The 15,316-nt window shown below is 36.9% G+C and overlaps 2 protein-coding genes across 2 annotated transcripts in view; both read left to right on the top strand.

Moving 5' to 3' along the window:
• Positions 1-12,288, top strand: part of LOC144637970 (titin-like) — a 175,624-nt gene extending 163,336 nt beyond the window's left edge. Inside the window, exons 42-50 of the mRNA XM_078497059.1 lie at positions 3,368-3,664; positions 4,379-4,675; positions 4,992-5,291; positions 5,934-6,233; positions 8,137-8,433; positions 9,146-9,442; positions 9,759-10,058; positions 10,701-11,000; positions 11,984-12,288. Coding sequence (XP_078353185.1) covers positions 3,368-3,664; positions 4,379-4,675; positions 4,992-5,291; positions 5,934-6,233; positions 8,137-8,433; positions 9,146-9,442; positions 9,759-10,058; positions 10,701-11,000; positions 11,984-12,288 — 2,693 coding nt within the window. The remainder of the gene's footprint in view (positions 1-3,367; positions 3,665-4,378; positions 4,676-4,991; positions 5,292-5,933; positions 6,234-8,136; positions 8,434-9,145; positions 9,443-9,758; positions 10,059-10,700; positions 11,001-11,983) is intronic.
• Positions 12,289-12,466: 178 nt separating this feature from the next.
• LOC144637559 (protein sidekick-1-like) overlaps positions 12,467-15,316 on the top strand; it is a 30,770-nt gene continuing 27,920 nt past the window's right edge. Inside the window, exons 1-4 of the mRNA XM_078496630.1 lie at positions 12,467-12,479; positions 12,984-13,280; positions 13,528-13,824; positions 15,166-15,300. Of these exons, the coding sequence (XP_078352756.1) occupies positions 12,467-12,479; positions 12,984-13,280; positions 13,528-13,824; positions 15,166-15,300 (742 nt within the window). The remainder of the gene's footprint in view (positions 12,480-12,983; positions 13,281-13,527; positions 13,825-15,165; positions 15,301-15,316) is intronic.

Here is a 15,316-nt window from a genome sequence, read left to right as displayed (position 1 = left end):
GGACAGAGAAAAAAAGCTTAAGGGGTAAAGTACTAATAATCACCATTGTGAAACTGTGGTTGCTTTGACAAGTTGAAGCTATTTTTGTAAATAAAAGGGGTAACGTCATTCATGTCACGCAATGTTTTTGTGGGAAACGTTGAAACTAGACGCTTTGCTGGTTTCTACAAATAGCAGTGTGATCTGGCGGTACATTTTTTTGAGGCAGACTCCACTTTAAAACTATTTTTTTTATATATTTAGCAAGAAGTATGTCGATTTTCATTTCCGCACAGTTGGGCGTCAAAGTCGCCTGTCACAAAGAGTAGAATGTTTGCACAACATGTTTCGGATATATTTTAGATTTGACTAGTGACGTTAGTAAGACACTTCTCAAGACGTCAGCAAAACATTGGCAATGTACAGTATTGGTGTGAACTTGAATGGAATTTTTTACGAGATCAGTAAAGCTATCGAATGAAAAGATGACTTGAAAATGAAAACTTCGAATAATTATAATTAAATACCAATTGAATTTTAGATGAGAAATTCCGGAAGTGACATCTGTGTTCAAAATAGGAATTTTTGTACAACTTAAAGTTCCGAAAAAAAGACCACATGTTTTGTTCAAATCACAGGCAAACATGATCAGGAAAACAAAACAGGCCAATGGGTTTTATTCACGAAAATACAACTTTCTTAAGAAAGAGTTTGTAAACAAGACAATGGAATCGAATTACATTTCACACAAAATTTGCTTACATTTGAACTTGCAAAAAAGAAGTATCTCTGCCGAGACATAATAGCGAGACCTTGCATTAATAATTATTGTATTCTGATCTGATTGTTATTTTTTATGCATTAACTATTTGAAAGTGGATCTCATCGATGAAAACAAAATGGTTTTTCATTCACTGCTTGAAGTATTTATAGACGTGAAAACATTCGCTTAATCAAATTACATTCTGCACGAAATATTTTGTATCCATTTGTCCCGAAACTTTGAGGAAATTGAAATCTTTGTTGGACAGTACTGCATAAAAGCAGTTCATAGAATTGAATAAAAAGATAAGAATCATATTGATAAAGGAAATTTTAAAACTTTATTTTGGCTCATTTTGACGAAATTCAGGATTTCAACATGATATCATGGTAGCGGGCAGAAGTCGGTTCGTTCTGAATTTTTCAATACGGTATACAAGTTACAGGTCAATATACAGACCCTCTGTACAGTAAAAAATCGTTTTGGGAACAAACCATTGTGAACTTATTTTCTATGTTGATCAGTAAAAATCCTTAGTACGACATGGGGTTTGTTATCAAGTTCGTTAGTACGTTAATACTGCAAGGTGTATAACCTCAGAGAATTATTATCAAGTGTGTTTTGTTTTATTAGCGGTTTATACTCTAAGGTCTTGGTATGGGAGATCAAAATTAAGGCAAATTTATGTTATTATCTGATTGCTTGGCACAGATTAGTACGATACTGAATTGGTTAAGAAATGTAAACAAACATTAAATTGAATGAGAGCAGAAAGGGAGGGACAGGTGGGGGTGAAAGGCTAAGGAGATGGAAAGGGAGGGAGAATTAAAATCCATGCTTGGCAATATCACGCAACCTTTGACTTCTGTTGTTTTCTCACAAGAACAAAACTTAAGGTGGGGTTCTACCTGAATTTGAATGGAACTTTAAGAGATTTAAAGAAGGGATTGAAGAAAAGAATGGAAACACCACCAAACAGTTGACCCCCTCGCAAGAGCACTTCGGGTTGTCAGGAGACTGTTTGGTGTCCGTCCACCAATTTTTAACTTCAAATTCAAATTTTAAAATCACATTAAATCTCCAATATTTCTTATTTGTCTAAATTTTTGCTAATCCTTTGAGAAAAACTATCGCCTCCCAGACATCCCCCAAAATCGTCCAAAAATTAACAAAATACTGCAAAACAAATATATATGGGATAAGTAAAGCTTTTTTGGATTCCTTGAAACGCGGCTGAAATGGTTTTCAGTGTTTTACAGCCCTTATACTTTGGGTCAGTACTACTATTCTTCACCAGTTGCTATTACAGTAATGGTATGAAACAAATACCTAATCATTGGTCAACAAGTTGTGATCATCTTCTTGACAATAGTAGTTACCTGATTAGGAGTTGTATACTGTTCCATTAAAGTGTAAGGGCTGGAAAATACTGAAATGCGTCAGCCACCTAAAGCGTTGGAAAAATTGGTCTTCAGGTAAAAACCCCGCCTTTATTAAGTATTGCGAAAAGGCTGCACTTTGCTAAGTGTTACAAATTTATATTTTCTAGACGTCTAGTTCAATCGTTTATTTGTATTGTGCGAAATATATTTTTATAAATTGATAATGATAAAGTAATAATGCAATCTTGAAAACATTCCAGATTTTCATTATTAAATAGAAACACGAAAATTACAAATTTGGGAAAACAAGCCTGTCAAAATGACGTTGCCATGGTGATTTCAAGTTACTGGTACAATAACTAATCCTACCAAATTATTGCGTGATAAATTTTAGATAAACGCGCAAAGTTTGGCAGCGTTTGGTTGAATCTTGAAAAAGTTATAAGCGTCCAAAGTCAGCGCGGGCCTCCAAAGCTCCCCCCCCCCCCCCTCGGCCTGAATAGGTATAAGTGACTGTTTTTCCAGTGATTTTTACTGTACTGTACCCTGCCTTTCAAGTCAAAACAGATAGCTAATTATTAAGCGCCCGATTTTAAGCCTCTCAAGCTTCTTGTTTACAATGTCCTATCTACGTTTCTATTAATCTTAATCTAGTTAATCTGATATAGGTTGATGACACACTCATTAGCGGGTCACCTCACACACACTTTTTTAAGTCGCCATTTCATAATTGGTATCTGGGAGGCCATGGGTTCAATCCCAATATTTTTTTTCCTTCTCTCGTACTTTTGACAGATTATCATTTTATATTTATTGTTTTTGTTGTTGTCAGGTTTAACTAAGGGTTTGGCTGCAATCTATGGAACTAGTTTAGCTAGTCGAATGAGGTGTCCAAAAAAATCTTACATAGTACTTCTATTTCTTTGATGAAACAAAAAATCATTTACATGATGTCTTTTTGATGCTGAGCAGGTTTTTAATTGAAGTATTCAGATAGCTCAGACAGCGGCAAAGTGACCATTTGTTGGTCACTTAGTTTTTGATCCTATGTTTATTGTGGGGAGGGGAAGTTTACTTGGTCCTAAAGGGGGAAGGGACAAAAAAGTTTACTTGAGCCTAAAGGGGAAGGGGGGGGGGGGCATAAAAAGGTTCTGATGTTGCCTTCTCCCATTCACCAATCCCCCTCCCCATAAATAATGACCACTCCCTTACTGCCTTTTCACCTTTTTCACATTTATGTCAGGACCAACTGCTGCTCCCGTGAATGTGACAGGACATAACAGCAGCTCAACTAGCATTTTAGTCACGTGGGATGATGTTCCAGCTGCTGATCAGAATGGTATCATCTTGACTTACACCATTTCCTATGAGTCACTAACAAAGAATCATAGTGGCGATGTTACAGTAAATTCTGCAGATCATCAAACTAACCTGACAGGACTAAGAAAGCGTGTTAACTACCGTATTACAGCGTTTGCATCTACGGTGAAGGGAGATGGTCCGGCTAGTGATCCTATTTTTGTCATCACTGATCAGGATAGTAAGTGGTTTGTCCTTTTGCATTTTGTATGTTGGTTTTCTTTTTTTCGTCTTACCTATCGTTATTGTACCATTTTATATTCGGAACGACTTACACCCGCTTTCAGTGTTACGTGCATAGCGAGTTTCTGTCGACATCCATCTTTCGACGTACTAAACAAACAACACGGATCGAAATCCGCCAATCACAGTCCACTAGCATAACCTTCTGACCTTTTCGCACATTTGCATGAAACCAACAACGGTATGTATAGGTTTTGATTGGCTCATTTCAAACAGCACGTCGAAAGGCGATGTCGAAAGATGATGTCGAAAGATGGATGTAGAAAGATAGCTATGCACGTAACACTGAAAGCGGGTGTAATGTTAATTTTAAATACTGAACGGAAACATTGTTTTAACTCTCTTCATAAAATAGGTCGATATTTATCGCTGCATGAGACATATTCTTGGTATATTAGGTGTTAAGGTGTTTTAACCAACCCTTCCTGATGTGCATCATTTCGTGATGCCGCCCCCCCCCCCCACCCTTCCCCCGTTCCTTTCAAATCAGTTAATTACTACATATTCTGCAGTTAAATATCCATTCAACTTTCTTCTTTTTCTATGTGTGTTTAAGAGTTGGTTAGGGGCGGTTGAATTGCAGTGTGTCTTGTTTTTTGAAGAAAATACAAAATTCGATAAACTTGTTAACATTTTTCTTCGCTCATGCAAGAACCTACTGCTGCTCCTGAGAATGTGACAGGACACAACAAAAGCTCGACCAGCATCTTAGTCACGTGGCATGATGTTCCAGCTGCTGATCAGAATGGTATCATCCTGACTTACACCATTACCTATGTGTCACTAGTGGAGAATCACAATGGCAATGTCACAGTAAATTATCCAGATCATCAAACGACACTGACTGGTCTGAGAGAGTATGTTAACTACAGCATCACAGTGCTGGCATCTACTGTGAAGGGAGATGGACCGGCTAGCAGTCCTATTATTGTCATCACTGATCAGGATAGTGAGTGATTTGCCTTAATTCTACATTATGACTTTTATTTCGATTCTTTGAGTCTCTCCTTTACGCGTGATTCCATATTTTTGCTGTGGAATTCATTTTTATCAGCTTATTGATTTCTTCTTAACAGTATATTATCGCTTTAAGTACTATTGCCAGCAATAATGTGAACATCATTTGAATAAATATCTGCTTGATAACCCTCGACAGTAATGTCTTAGGTACAAAATTACATTTACAGTTACTCTGACTTTCTACTTGTGTAAGAAGTCCCAGTATCCACCTATGCAATGTTAACAATTTCGAACTTCTATATCAGAGCCTGATGGTGCTCCACAAAATGTAAGAGTACAAAACAGCAGCTCAACCAGCATCTTAATCATGTGGGATGAAGTTCCAGCTGATCAACATAATGGTATCATCACGGGTTACACAATTACTTACCATTCACAAACAGAGAATGACAATGGAAGTGTTTTAGTTGGTCCCAATGATCGTCAGAAGGAATTGACAAATCTAAAGGAGTACGTCAACTACAATATCTCAGTGTTTGCATCTACTGTGAAAGGAGCTGGACCAGCCAGTGACCCGGTTATTGTTGTTAGAACAGATCAGGATCGTAAGTACATTTATTTTGAATTAAGAATCGTTGCGTTTGATTAAAATACTCTGTCACTCTCGTGCTTTAAGGACGAATAATGATAAGCATTCAATGAAATTTCAGAAAAGAAAAAAGTTACTGGAAGGAAATGATACAAGTTAAACGATTTTCTCTAGATTCTATCTGAAAGCCAACTAAGTGACTGAAGTCAATTTCAGGGATCCACACGTTTCACGCAATTAAAGATAAGATAAAAATGGAGTTGAAACATTAAACTGGTTACATTTAATTTTTAATTCACATTAAAAATGACTCGAGTTAAACGCCTTTTTCTAGCTTCTATTTTTAAAGCCATTTTTAAAACTGAAGTCAATTTCAGTGATTCCTATCATGCACCCATCTTAAACGATGAGATAAATTTATATTGGAAACGCTGAACTGGTTCTACCCAATTATCTAATTCACATTATCTTATCTTTTCATTCATGTCTCGCATGTACATAGCAAGAATAACCTTACCTCAAACAACTACCTGTCGAAAGTCGTTTAAATTGGGTGACTCAAAACTTTTCACCACAATCGATATTCATTTCCACGAGATACTCAGGCCCAGTCACATTTTTAGTAATGTACCTTTTATTGAACATCTTTTATTAACAGAACCTGATGGTGCTCCACAAAATGTGAGAGGACATAACAGCAGCTCAACCAGCATCTTAGTCACGTGGGATGATGTTCTTGCTGATCAACAGAATGGTATCATCACGGGTTACACCATTACTTACTATTCACAAACAGAGAATGACAATGGAAATGTTCCAACTGATCCCAATGAACGTCAGAAGGAATTGACAAATCTAAAGGAGTACGTCAACTACAATATCTCAGTGTTTGCATCTACTGTGAAAGGACCTGGACCAGCTAATGACCCTGTTATTGTTGTTAGAACAGATCAGGATAGTAAGTATTTTTCTTTTGAATTAAGATTCCATGTTTTTTATTATAATACTCTAATAGCCTCGGGTCATCAAATTTCAGACAAAAAAATTAACTGGGCAAAAAATGAAACAAGTTAATTTCAGTGATTCCCATGTTGCGTGCAATTAACGATGAGATAAATGTGTATTGGAATAATTAAACTGGTTGTACCCAATTTTCTTATTTTTTTCTGACTTAAAAATGATTAAAACTAGGTATTTTATTATAAACTCAGTGCAGGCAAAGGTGGATTAAAACAGTGGGAACTGAATTAAACAGTCAACAGGTCTGGAAAACTATTGAACTTTGGTGACTTGAAAACTTCGAGACGGAAAGAATGTGTAATTCATTACAAATGTACGAACCCGACTTGAGTGGGGTTCGTACATTTGTATGAGCGCAACGAGTGGCGTATCCGTGAGAACCGGTTTTCGAAGCCGACTCGAAACTGACTCGAATGCTCGAAAGCGATATTAGTATAGAATTTCATCTCTTAAGTTTCAAAAAAGGCAGCTAATAGTTTGGAAGAACGAGACAATAGCATATTTTGAAATTTAGGTGATTATTAAGGTAAAATTATATAACGAAAGTTTTTGTTAAAATAAACACGCGCCGACAGATGTATGTAAAACCATAATTTACAAACATTCTGTTATGACGATGAAAGAAGACCTTAAAATTTCTTTTCATAGAAAGTTTGTAGAATTTAAATTTACAGAAATTTAGTCAAGTCTGTAAAGGGTTCAGTTTTTCCAGTGTTTACTGTTCGTAATTAAATAATAGTACAAAATTTGGTTATGTCAGGCATTAGAGTTAGATCATGTTACAAGCTTAACACAGAGGCGGCGGAGCTTTTAAGAACGAGAACATTTTCCGAAGAAAAACAAAGTTTCCAGTAGACTTTCTAGAATGTCAAAAACAATCTAAGCAATTTGTGTAACTCTAAGTGTAGTTGAAACGGTTTGTGTTGACAAAACAATTTTATGCTGCGCTTGCGATGTTTTCGTCACCAAAACGTTGGGGCGAGGTAGAGCCCAATTGAAGTTATTAATTAATTAAACAATTAATAACAGGCGTTCATGGTCATTTTTATGGTAGGGGGGTTCGGGGTTGGTGAGTAGGGGGGGGGGGAGTTTGGTTGACAACCACCCGATGTCCATTTCTAGTAATGCAAAGGGGAAACTTCTCTATAAATAAAACTCTGGCTAAGGTTTTAACACATTGGCAATTGACTGTTAAAATTGTTACTATTAGCTTATTTACAATGTCCTATCTACGTTTCTATTAATCTTAATCTAGTTAATCTGATTTGGGTTGATGACACACTCATTAGCGGGTCACCTCACACACGCTTTTTTAAGTCGCCATTTCATAATTGGTATCTGGGAGGCCATGGGTTCAATTCCAATATTTTTTTCCTTGTCTCGTACTTTTGTCAGATTATCATTTTATATTTATTGTTTTTGTTGTTGTCAGGTTTAACTAAGGGTTTGGCTGCAATCTATGGAACTAGTTTAGCTAGTCGAATGAGGTGTCCAAAAAAATCTTACATAGTATGTCTATTTCTTTGATGAAACAAAAAATCATTTACAGGATGTCTTTTTGATGCTGAGCAGGTTTTTAATTGAAGTATTCAGATAGCTCAGACAGCGGCAAAGTGACCATTTGTTGGTCACTTAGTTTTTGATCCTATGTTGATTGCGGAGAGGGGAAGTCTACTTGGTCCTAAAGGGGGAAGGGACAAAAAAGTTTACTTGAGCCTAAAGGGGAAGGGGGGGGGGCATAAAAAGGTTCTGATGTTGCCTTCTCCCATTCACCAATCCCCCTCCCCATAAATAATGACCACTCCCTTACTGCCTTTTCACCTTTTTCACATTTATGTCAGGACCAACTGCTGCTCCCGTGAATGTGACAGGACATAACAGCAGCTCAACTAGCATTTTAGTCACGTGGGATGATGTTCCAGCTGCTGATCAAAATGGTATCATCTTGACTTACACCATTTCCTATGAGTCACTAACAAAGAATCATAGTGGCGATGTTACAGTAAATTCTGCAGATCATCAAACTAACCTGACAGGACTAAGAAAGCGTGTTAACTACCGTATTACAGTGTTTGCATCTACGGTGAAGGGAGATGGTCCGGCTAGTGATCCTATTTTTGTCATCACTGATCAGGATAGTAAGTGGTTTGTCCTTGTGCATTTTGTATGTTGGTTTTCTTTTTTTCGTCTTACCTATCGTTACTGTACCATTTTATATTCGGAACGACTTACACCCGCTTTCAGTGTTACGTGCATAGCGAGTTTCTGTCGACATCCATCTTTCGACGTGCTAAACAAACAACACGGATCGAAATCCGCCAATCACAGCCCACTAGCATAACCTTCTGACCTTTTCGCACATTTGCATGAAACCAACAACGGTATGTATAGGTTTTGATTGGCTCATTTCAAATAGCACGTCGAAAGACGATGTCGAAAGATGATGTCGAAAGATGGATGTAGAAAGATAGCTATGCACGTAACACTGAAAGCGGGTGTAATGTTAATTTTAAATACTGAACGGAAACATTGTTTTAACTCTCTTCATAAAATAGGTCGATATTTATCGCTGCATGAGACATATTCTTGGTATATTAGGTGTTAAGGTGTTTTAACCAACCCTTCCTGATGTGCATCATTTCGTGATGCCCCCCCCCCCCACCCTTCCCCCGTTCCTTTCAAATCAGTTAATTACTACATATTCTGCAGTTAAATATCCATTCAACTTTCTTCTTTTTCTATTTGTGTTTAAGAGTTGGTTAGGGGCGGTTGAATTGCAGTGTGTCTTGTTTTTTGAAGAAAATACAAAAATTCGATAAACTTGTTAACATTTTTCTTCGCTCATGCAAGAACCTACTGCTGCTCCTGAGAATGTGACAGGACACAACAAAAGCTCGACCAGCATCTTAGTCACGTGGGATGATGTTCCAGCTGCTGATCAGAATGGTATCATCTTGACTTACACCATTACCTATGAGTCACTAGCGGAGAATCACAATGGCAATGTCACAGTAAATTATCCAGATCATCAGACGACACTGACTGGTCTGAGAGAGTACGTAAACTACAGCATCACAGTGCTGGCATCTACTGTGAAGGGAGATGGACCGGCTAGCAGTCCTATTATTGTCATCACTGATCAGGATAGTGAGTGATTTGCCTTAATTCTACATTATGACTTTTATTTCGATTCTTTGAGTCTCTCCTTTACGCGTGATTCCATATTTTTGCTGTGGAATTCATTTTTATCAGCTTATTGATTTCTTCTTAACAGTATATTATCGCTTTAAGTACTATTGCCAGCAATAATGTGAACATCATTTGAATAAATATCTGCTTGATAACCCTCGACAGTAATGTCTTAGGTACAAAATTACATTTACAGTTACTCTGACTTTCTACTTGTGTAAGAAGTCCCAGTATCCACCTATGCAATGTTAACAATTTCGAACTTCTATATCAGAGCCTGATGGTGCTCCACAAAATGTAAGAGTACAAAACAGCAGCTCAACCAGCATCTTAATCATGTGGGATGAAGTTCCAGCTGATCAACATAATGGTATCATCACGGGTTACACAATTAATTACCATTCACAAACAGAGAATGACAATGGAAGTGTTTTAGTTGGTCCCAATGATCGTCAGAAGGAATTGACAAATCTAAAGGAGTACGTCAACTACAATATCTCAGTGTTTGCATTTACTGTGAAAGGAGCTGGACCAGCCAGTGACCCGGTTATTGTTGTTAGAACAGATCAGGATCGTAAGTACATTTATTTTGAATTAAGAATCGTTGCGTTTGATTAAAATACTCTGTCACTCTCGTGCTTTAAGGACGAATAATGATAAGCATTCAATGAAATTTCAGAAAAGAAAAAAGTTACTGGAAGGAAATGATACAAGTTAAACGCATTTCTCTAGATTCTATCTGAAAGCCAACTAAGTGACTGAAGTCAATTTCAGGGATCCACACCTTTCACGCAATTAAAGATAAGATAAAAATGGAGTTGAAACATTAAACTGGTTACATTCAATTTTTAATTCACATTAAAAATGACTCGAGTTAAACGCCTTTTTCTAGCTTCTATTTTTAAAGCCATTTTTAAAACTGAAGTCAATTTCAGTGATTCCTATCATGCACCCATCTTAAACGATGAGATAAATTTATATTGGAAACGCTGAACTAGTTCTACCCAATTATCTAATTCACATTATCTTATCTTTTCATTCATGTCTCGCATGTACATAGCAAGATTCACCTTACCTCAAACAACTACCTGTCGAAAGTCGTTTAAATTGGGTGACTCAAAACTTTTCACCACAATCGATATTCATTTCCACGAGATACTCAGGCCCAGTCACATTTTTAGTAATGTACCTTGTATTGAACATCTTTTATTAACAGAACCTGATGGTGCTCCACAAAATGTGAGAGGACATAACAGCAGCTCAACCAGCATCTTAGTCACGTGGGATGAAGTTCCTGCTGATCAACAGAATGGTATCATCACGGGTTACACCATTACTTACTATTCACAAACAGAGAATGACAATGGAAGTGTTCCAGCTGGTCCCAATGATCGTCAGAAGGAATTGACAAATCTAAAGGAGTACGTCAACTACAATATCTCAGTGTTTGCATCTACTGTGAAAGGACCTGGACCAGCTAATGACCCTGTTATTGTTGTTAGAACAGATCAGGATAGTAAGTATTTTTCTTTTGAATTAAGATTCCATGTTTTTTATTATAATACTCTAAAAGCCTCGGGTTATCAAATTTCAGACAAAAAAATTAACTGGGCAAAAAATGAAACAAGTTAATTTCAGTGATTCCCATGTTGCGTGCAATTAACGATGAGATAAATGTGTATTGGAATAATTAAACTGGTTGTACCCAATTTTCTTATTTTTTTCTAACTTAAAAATGATTAAAACTAGGTATTTTATTATAAACTCAGTGCAGGCAAAGGTGGATTAAAACAGTGGGAACTGAATTAAACAGTCAACAGGTCTGGAAAACTATTGAACTCTGGTGACATGAAAACTTCGAGACTGAAAGAATGTGTAATTCATTACAAATGTACGAACCCGACTTGAGTGGGGTTCGTACATTTGTATGAGCGCAACGAGTGGCGTATCCGTGAGAACCGGTTTTCGAAGCCGACTCGAAACTGACTCGAATGCTCGAAAGCGATCTTAGTATAGAATTTCATCTCTTAAGTTTCAAAAAAGGCAGCTAATAGTTTGGAAGAACGAGACAATAGCATATTTTGAAATTTAGGTGATTATTAAGGTAAAATTATATAACGAAAGTTTTTGTTAAAATAAACACGCGCCGACAGATTCACAGTGATTTCACAGTGTTTCAGGAGCGTCACAACAAACTATATATCTTCCAGGAGGGGCTTAGGAAGGTGTTTATAACAGCAAAACACTCGTGATTTAGATCAAAATGACGCGCCGAGTATTCTTTCGTTTCTCTTGTTGTTGTTTTTTTATTGCGTTTCTTTGAAGTTATCAAAACGATTCGCAGCTTTTATGAAACATTTCAGCTGCGCCATGACTAAGTAATTTAATTAGGGTTAAATAATTTGTTTATGACAGCTGAATTTTTAGTGAGATTATATACAAGCTCTTATAATGCAGTAACCAGTCAATTAGATAAGTGCGGTTTCATATCTTTGCCAGAGCCTACCGTTGCTCCTGTGTATGTGACAGGACATAACAGCAGCTCAACTAGCATCTTAGTCACGTGGGACGATGTTCCAGCTGCTGATCGGAATGGTATCATCTTGTCTTACACCATTACCTATGAGTCACTAACTGAGAATCACAATGGCAATGTTACAGTGGATTATCCAGCTCGTCAAACGAACCTGACAGGTCTGAGACAGTATGTAAACTACAGCATCACAGTGTTTGCATCTACTGTGAAGGGAGATGGACCGGTCGGTAATCCTATTGTCGTCATCACTGATCAGGATAGTAAGTGATTTTTGTTTGTTTGTTTGTTTGTTTTGCAATATGTTCATATTGCAGTGATTGTAGTAAAGTCATTATGAATTAAGATGGAACTGAACCCAGCTTACAATTTTTTGGCAAACTTGTAAAAAAAAATCGTTTGCTGTTTGCCGTGCGCAATAACCAGCACTCTAGAGATGTCTTCCGTTTATGTTGTCTATACGTCAGTCACCAAAAACAGGTTTTTTTTTAACAGAACTTCCCTCGCTTGAACGGTCAAATTTAACAAACTACATCATTTTACACTTTTCTAGTTAGATCTTTTACACGTAATTGACTTATTGAATTTTGTTATAGATGTGTTTAATTAAAAACAAGTCTGCGGATTACAGCGACATTTCATAACAAGTTCTCAATTATTGAAAGATAGTATAAAGATTAAATATAAAATAATTTTATTAAACTGTTGTGTTTGCTGCGTTTGTTGTTGTTGTTTAACTGTTGTGTCAATCCATATTACATTTCGCTACTTTTCGTAAATAATATTACGCCGGAGTAGTCCTTTTTTAATAGATTGTTAATTGTAAATAGTATACTTATCATATATCATGTAAGCGTTACTCGCTTATAAATTCAGTTTCTTTTTTAACTGCAAAAGAGTTTTAATAAACTATTATTATAATCATTGATATTATTTAATAAACAATTTTCTTATTGTTTATTTCAGAACCTACTGCTGCTCCTGAAAACGTCAGAGGACATAACAGCAGCTCAACCAGCGTCTTAGTCACGTGGGATGATGTTCCAGCTGCTGATCAGAATGGTATCATCTTGACTTACACCATTACCTATGAGTCACTAACAGAGGGTCACCGCGGCAATGTTACAGTGGATTATCCAGCTCGCCAAACGACACTGACAGGACTAAGAGAATATAATAACTACAGCATCACAGTGCTGGCATCTACTGTGAAGGGAGATGGACCGGCTAGCAGTCCTATTATTGTCATTACTGATCAGGATAGTAAGTAAATTGTATTTCGATTTTTCATTATTATTTTTTGATAGAACTATGACAGTACAATTAAAGGAGGGAATTCATTGAAAACATGCCATTAACCCAAGGGTACTTGTACAGTGTCTTCCAGCTGCAAGTAAAATAGTGTCAACATGCTAAAGCCTCATCTACAGGTTCATTATTCTTGCAAAGATCATTTTTTTGCTTGTTTTTGTTTTTCCTTGTAATTATTTGGTACTGATATTCACGTCAGAACCCACTGCAGCTCCTGTGAATGTGACAGGTCAGAAGAGCAGTTCAACCAGCATCCTAGTCACGTGGGGTAATGTTCCAGCTGCTGATCAGAATGGTATCATCTTGACTTACACTATTACCTATGTGTCGCTAAAAGAGAATCACAACGGCACTGTTACAGTGAATTATCTAGATCGTCAAACAAATCTGACAGGTCTGAGAGAGTATGTAAACTACAGCATCTCAGTGTTTGCATCTACTGTGAAGGGAGATGGACCGGCTAGCAGTTCTATTATTATCATCACTGTTCAGAAAAGTAAGTGTTTTGTGTTTCCTGTATTATGTTCTCTATTGTAGTAAAGTTGCTATGCACTATCTGAGTCCCCGACGGGAATCGAACCCATGGCCGCCCAGATACCGGTTGCGCGCTCTAACCAACTGAGCTACGAGAGGCTCGTTGTAAGCTTAGGCCATTTACTAAGTTGATATGTGACACGCGTCCTGCATCCGGTCGGGGACTCGTCCCACGCTCGTGTCATGTTGAATAATTTCTTCACTATTTATCACCGAGCTTGAACTTTACCATCTTTATTATTTACTACTAGTCTCTCGTAGCTCTGTTGGTTAGAGCGCCCAACCGGTATCTGGGAGGCCATGGGTTCGATTTCCGCCGGGAACTCAGATTTTTTTCTTTGTCCCACGCTCGTGTCATGTTAAATAATTTCTTCACTATCAAAGTTGTGCTCTATTGAAATTCACGAACTCACATTAGTTCAGAAATTGGAGTTGGTTGTGTGTTATAGCCGATGACTTGTTTAAGCCTTTGTCGCATACTTTACCAAAGTAATATTTCAATCATTGCGCGATATGAGTACGAATTGATAGAGGCCAGTGTAAAGTGAATCGCTCGTTCAAAGACTTGTGAAAACATGGAATGCAAAAACAGATTTACAGAGTGCACTTCTTTAATCCAATCTAAAGCATAACCATTTGCTTTTGCGATCTTGGCATTTATAGGTACATGTACACATGTCAGTTTTTAGTATATGTGTTGTTTAAAAAAATCTACTGTTTTTATTAATTATTCACTATATAATGATATTGAGCCAAGTAAATGAAGAAACAGAAAAAATGGTTATAAAAACAAAATTGCTTTTCGTCCTCACTGTTTTGCAAAACTTCATTTTCTTCAGCAACTATTTCTCTGGTGTCTATAACGGTTGGCAAAGAACTTCTAAGTATAAATTATTTAAAACGTACTTCAACGATAATCCGAATGTATAAAAGTGCTTGCGAAATGACGAAGTTTTCACTGATCACGTTTTACCGTTGTGTTAGTGCTGGGAGCGTAAAGACGTCACTTTCGGTGTAGGAAACTTCACAGGTGTCGTTTTAATATTTATTGAGAAATCGCATGCTTACCAATTAAGCCTTACCAATGCGTGTGCCAGTTTTAGTTTTAAGTTGTCTATTTTTACAGTTCGCGATGGCGAAAATAGTTGTTTCAATATTCTTTTTATTCTCTACTTTGTTTTATGGGAACTGGCGATTTTTTTTTTCTTCTTCTTTTCATTTATTTTCATTTTTTTTTTTTTTTGCAGGTTTGAGTTTTTACATTATTAATTTGTATTTATACCTTGCTTTTTTGTTGTTACAGATCAACCTAAGATCATTGTTCATCCAAGAGATACGTCAAGACCAGAAGGAGATAACGTGACTTTAACTTGTAACGCTGATGGAAATCCAGAGCCAACAATATCATGGACCAGAAATGGATCTCCTGTAGATACAAGTGACAATTCCAGGAT

Source organism: Oculina patagonica, chromosome 14, assembly GCF_052425735.1.
Source record: "Oculina patagonica isolate OP01 chromosome 14, crgOcupat, whole genome shotgun sequence".
NCBI classification, from domain to species: Eukaryota; Metazoa; Cnidaria; class Anthozoa; order Scleractinia; family Oculinidae; genus Oculina; species Oculina patagonica.
The sequence above is the reverse complement of the archived record's forward strand: the minus strand, read 5'-3'. Positions and strand labels throughout refer to the sequence as shown.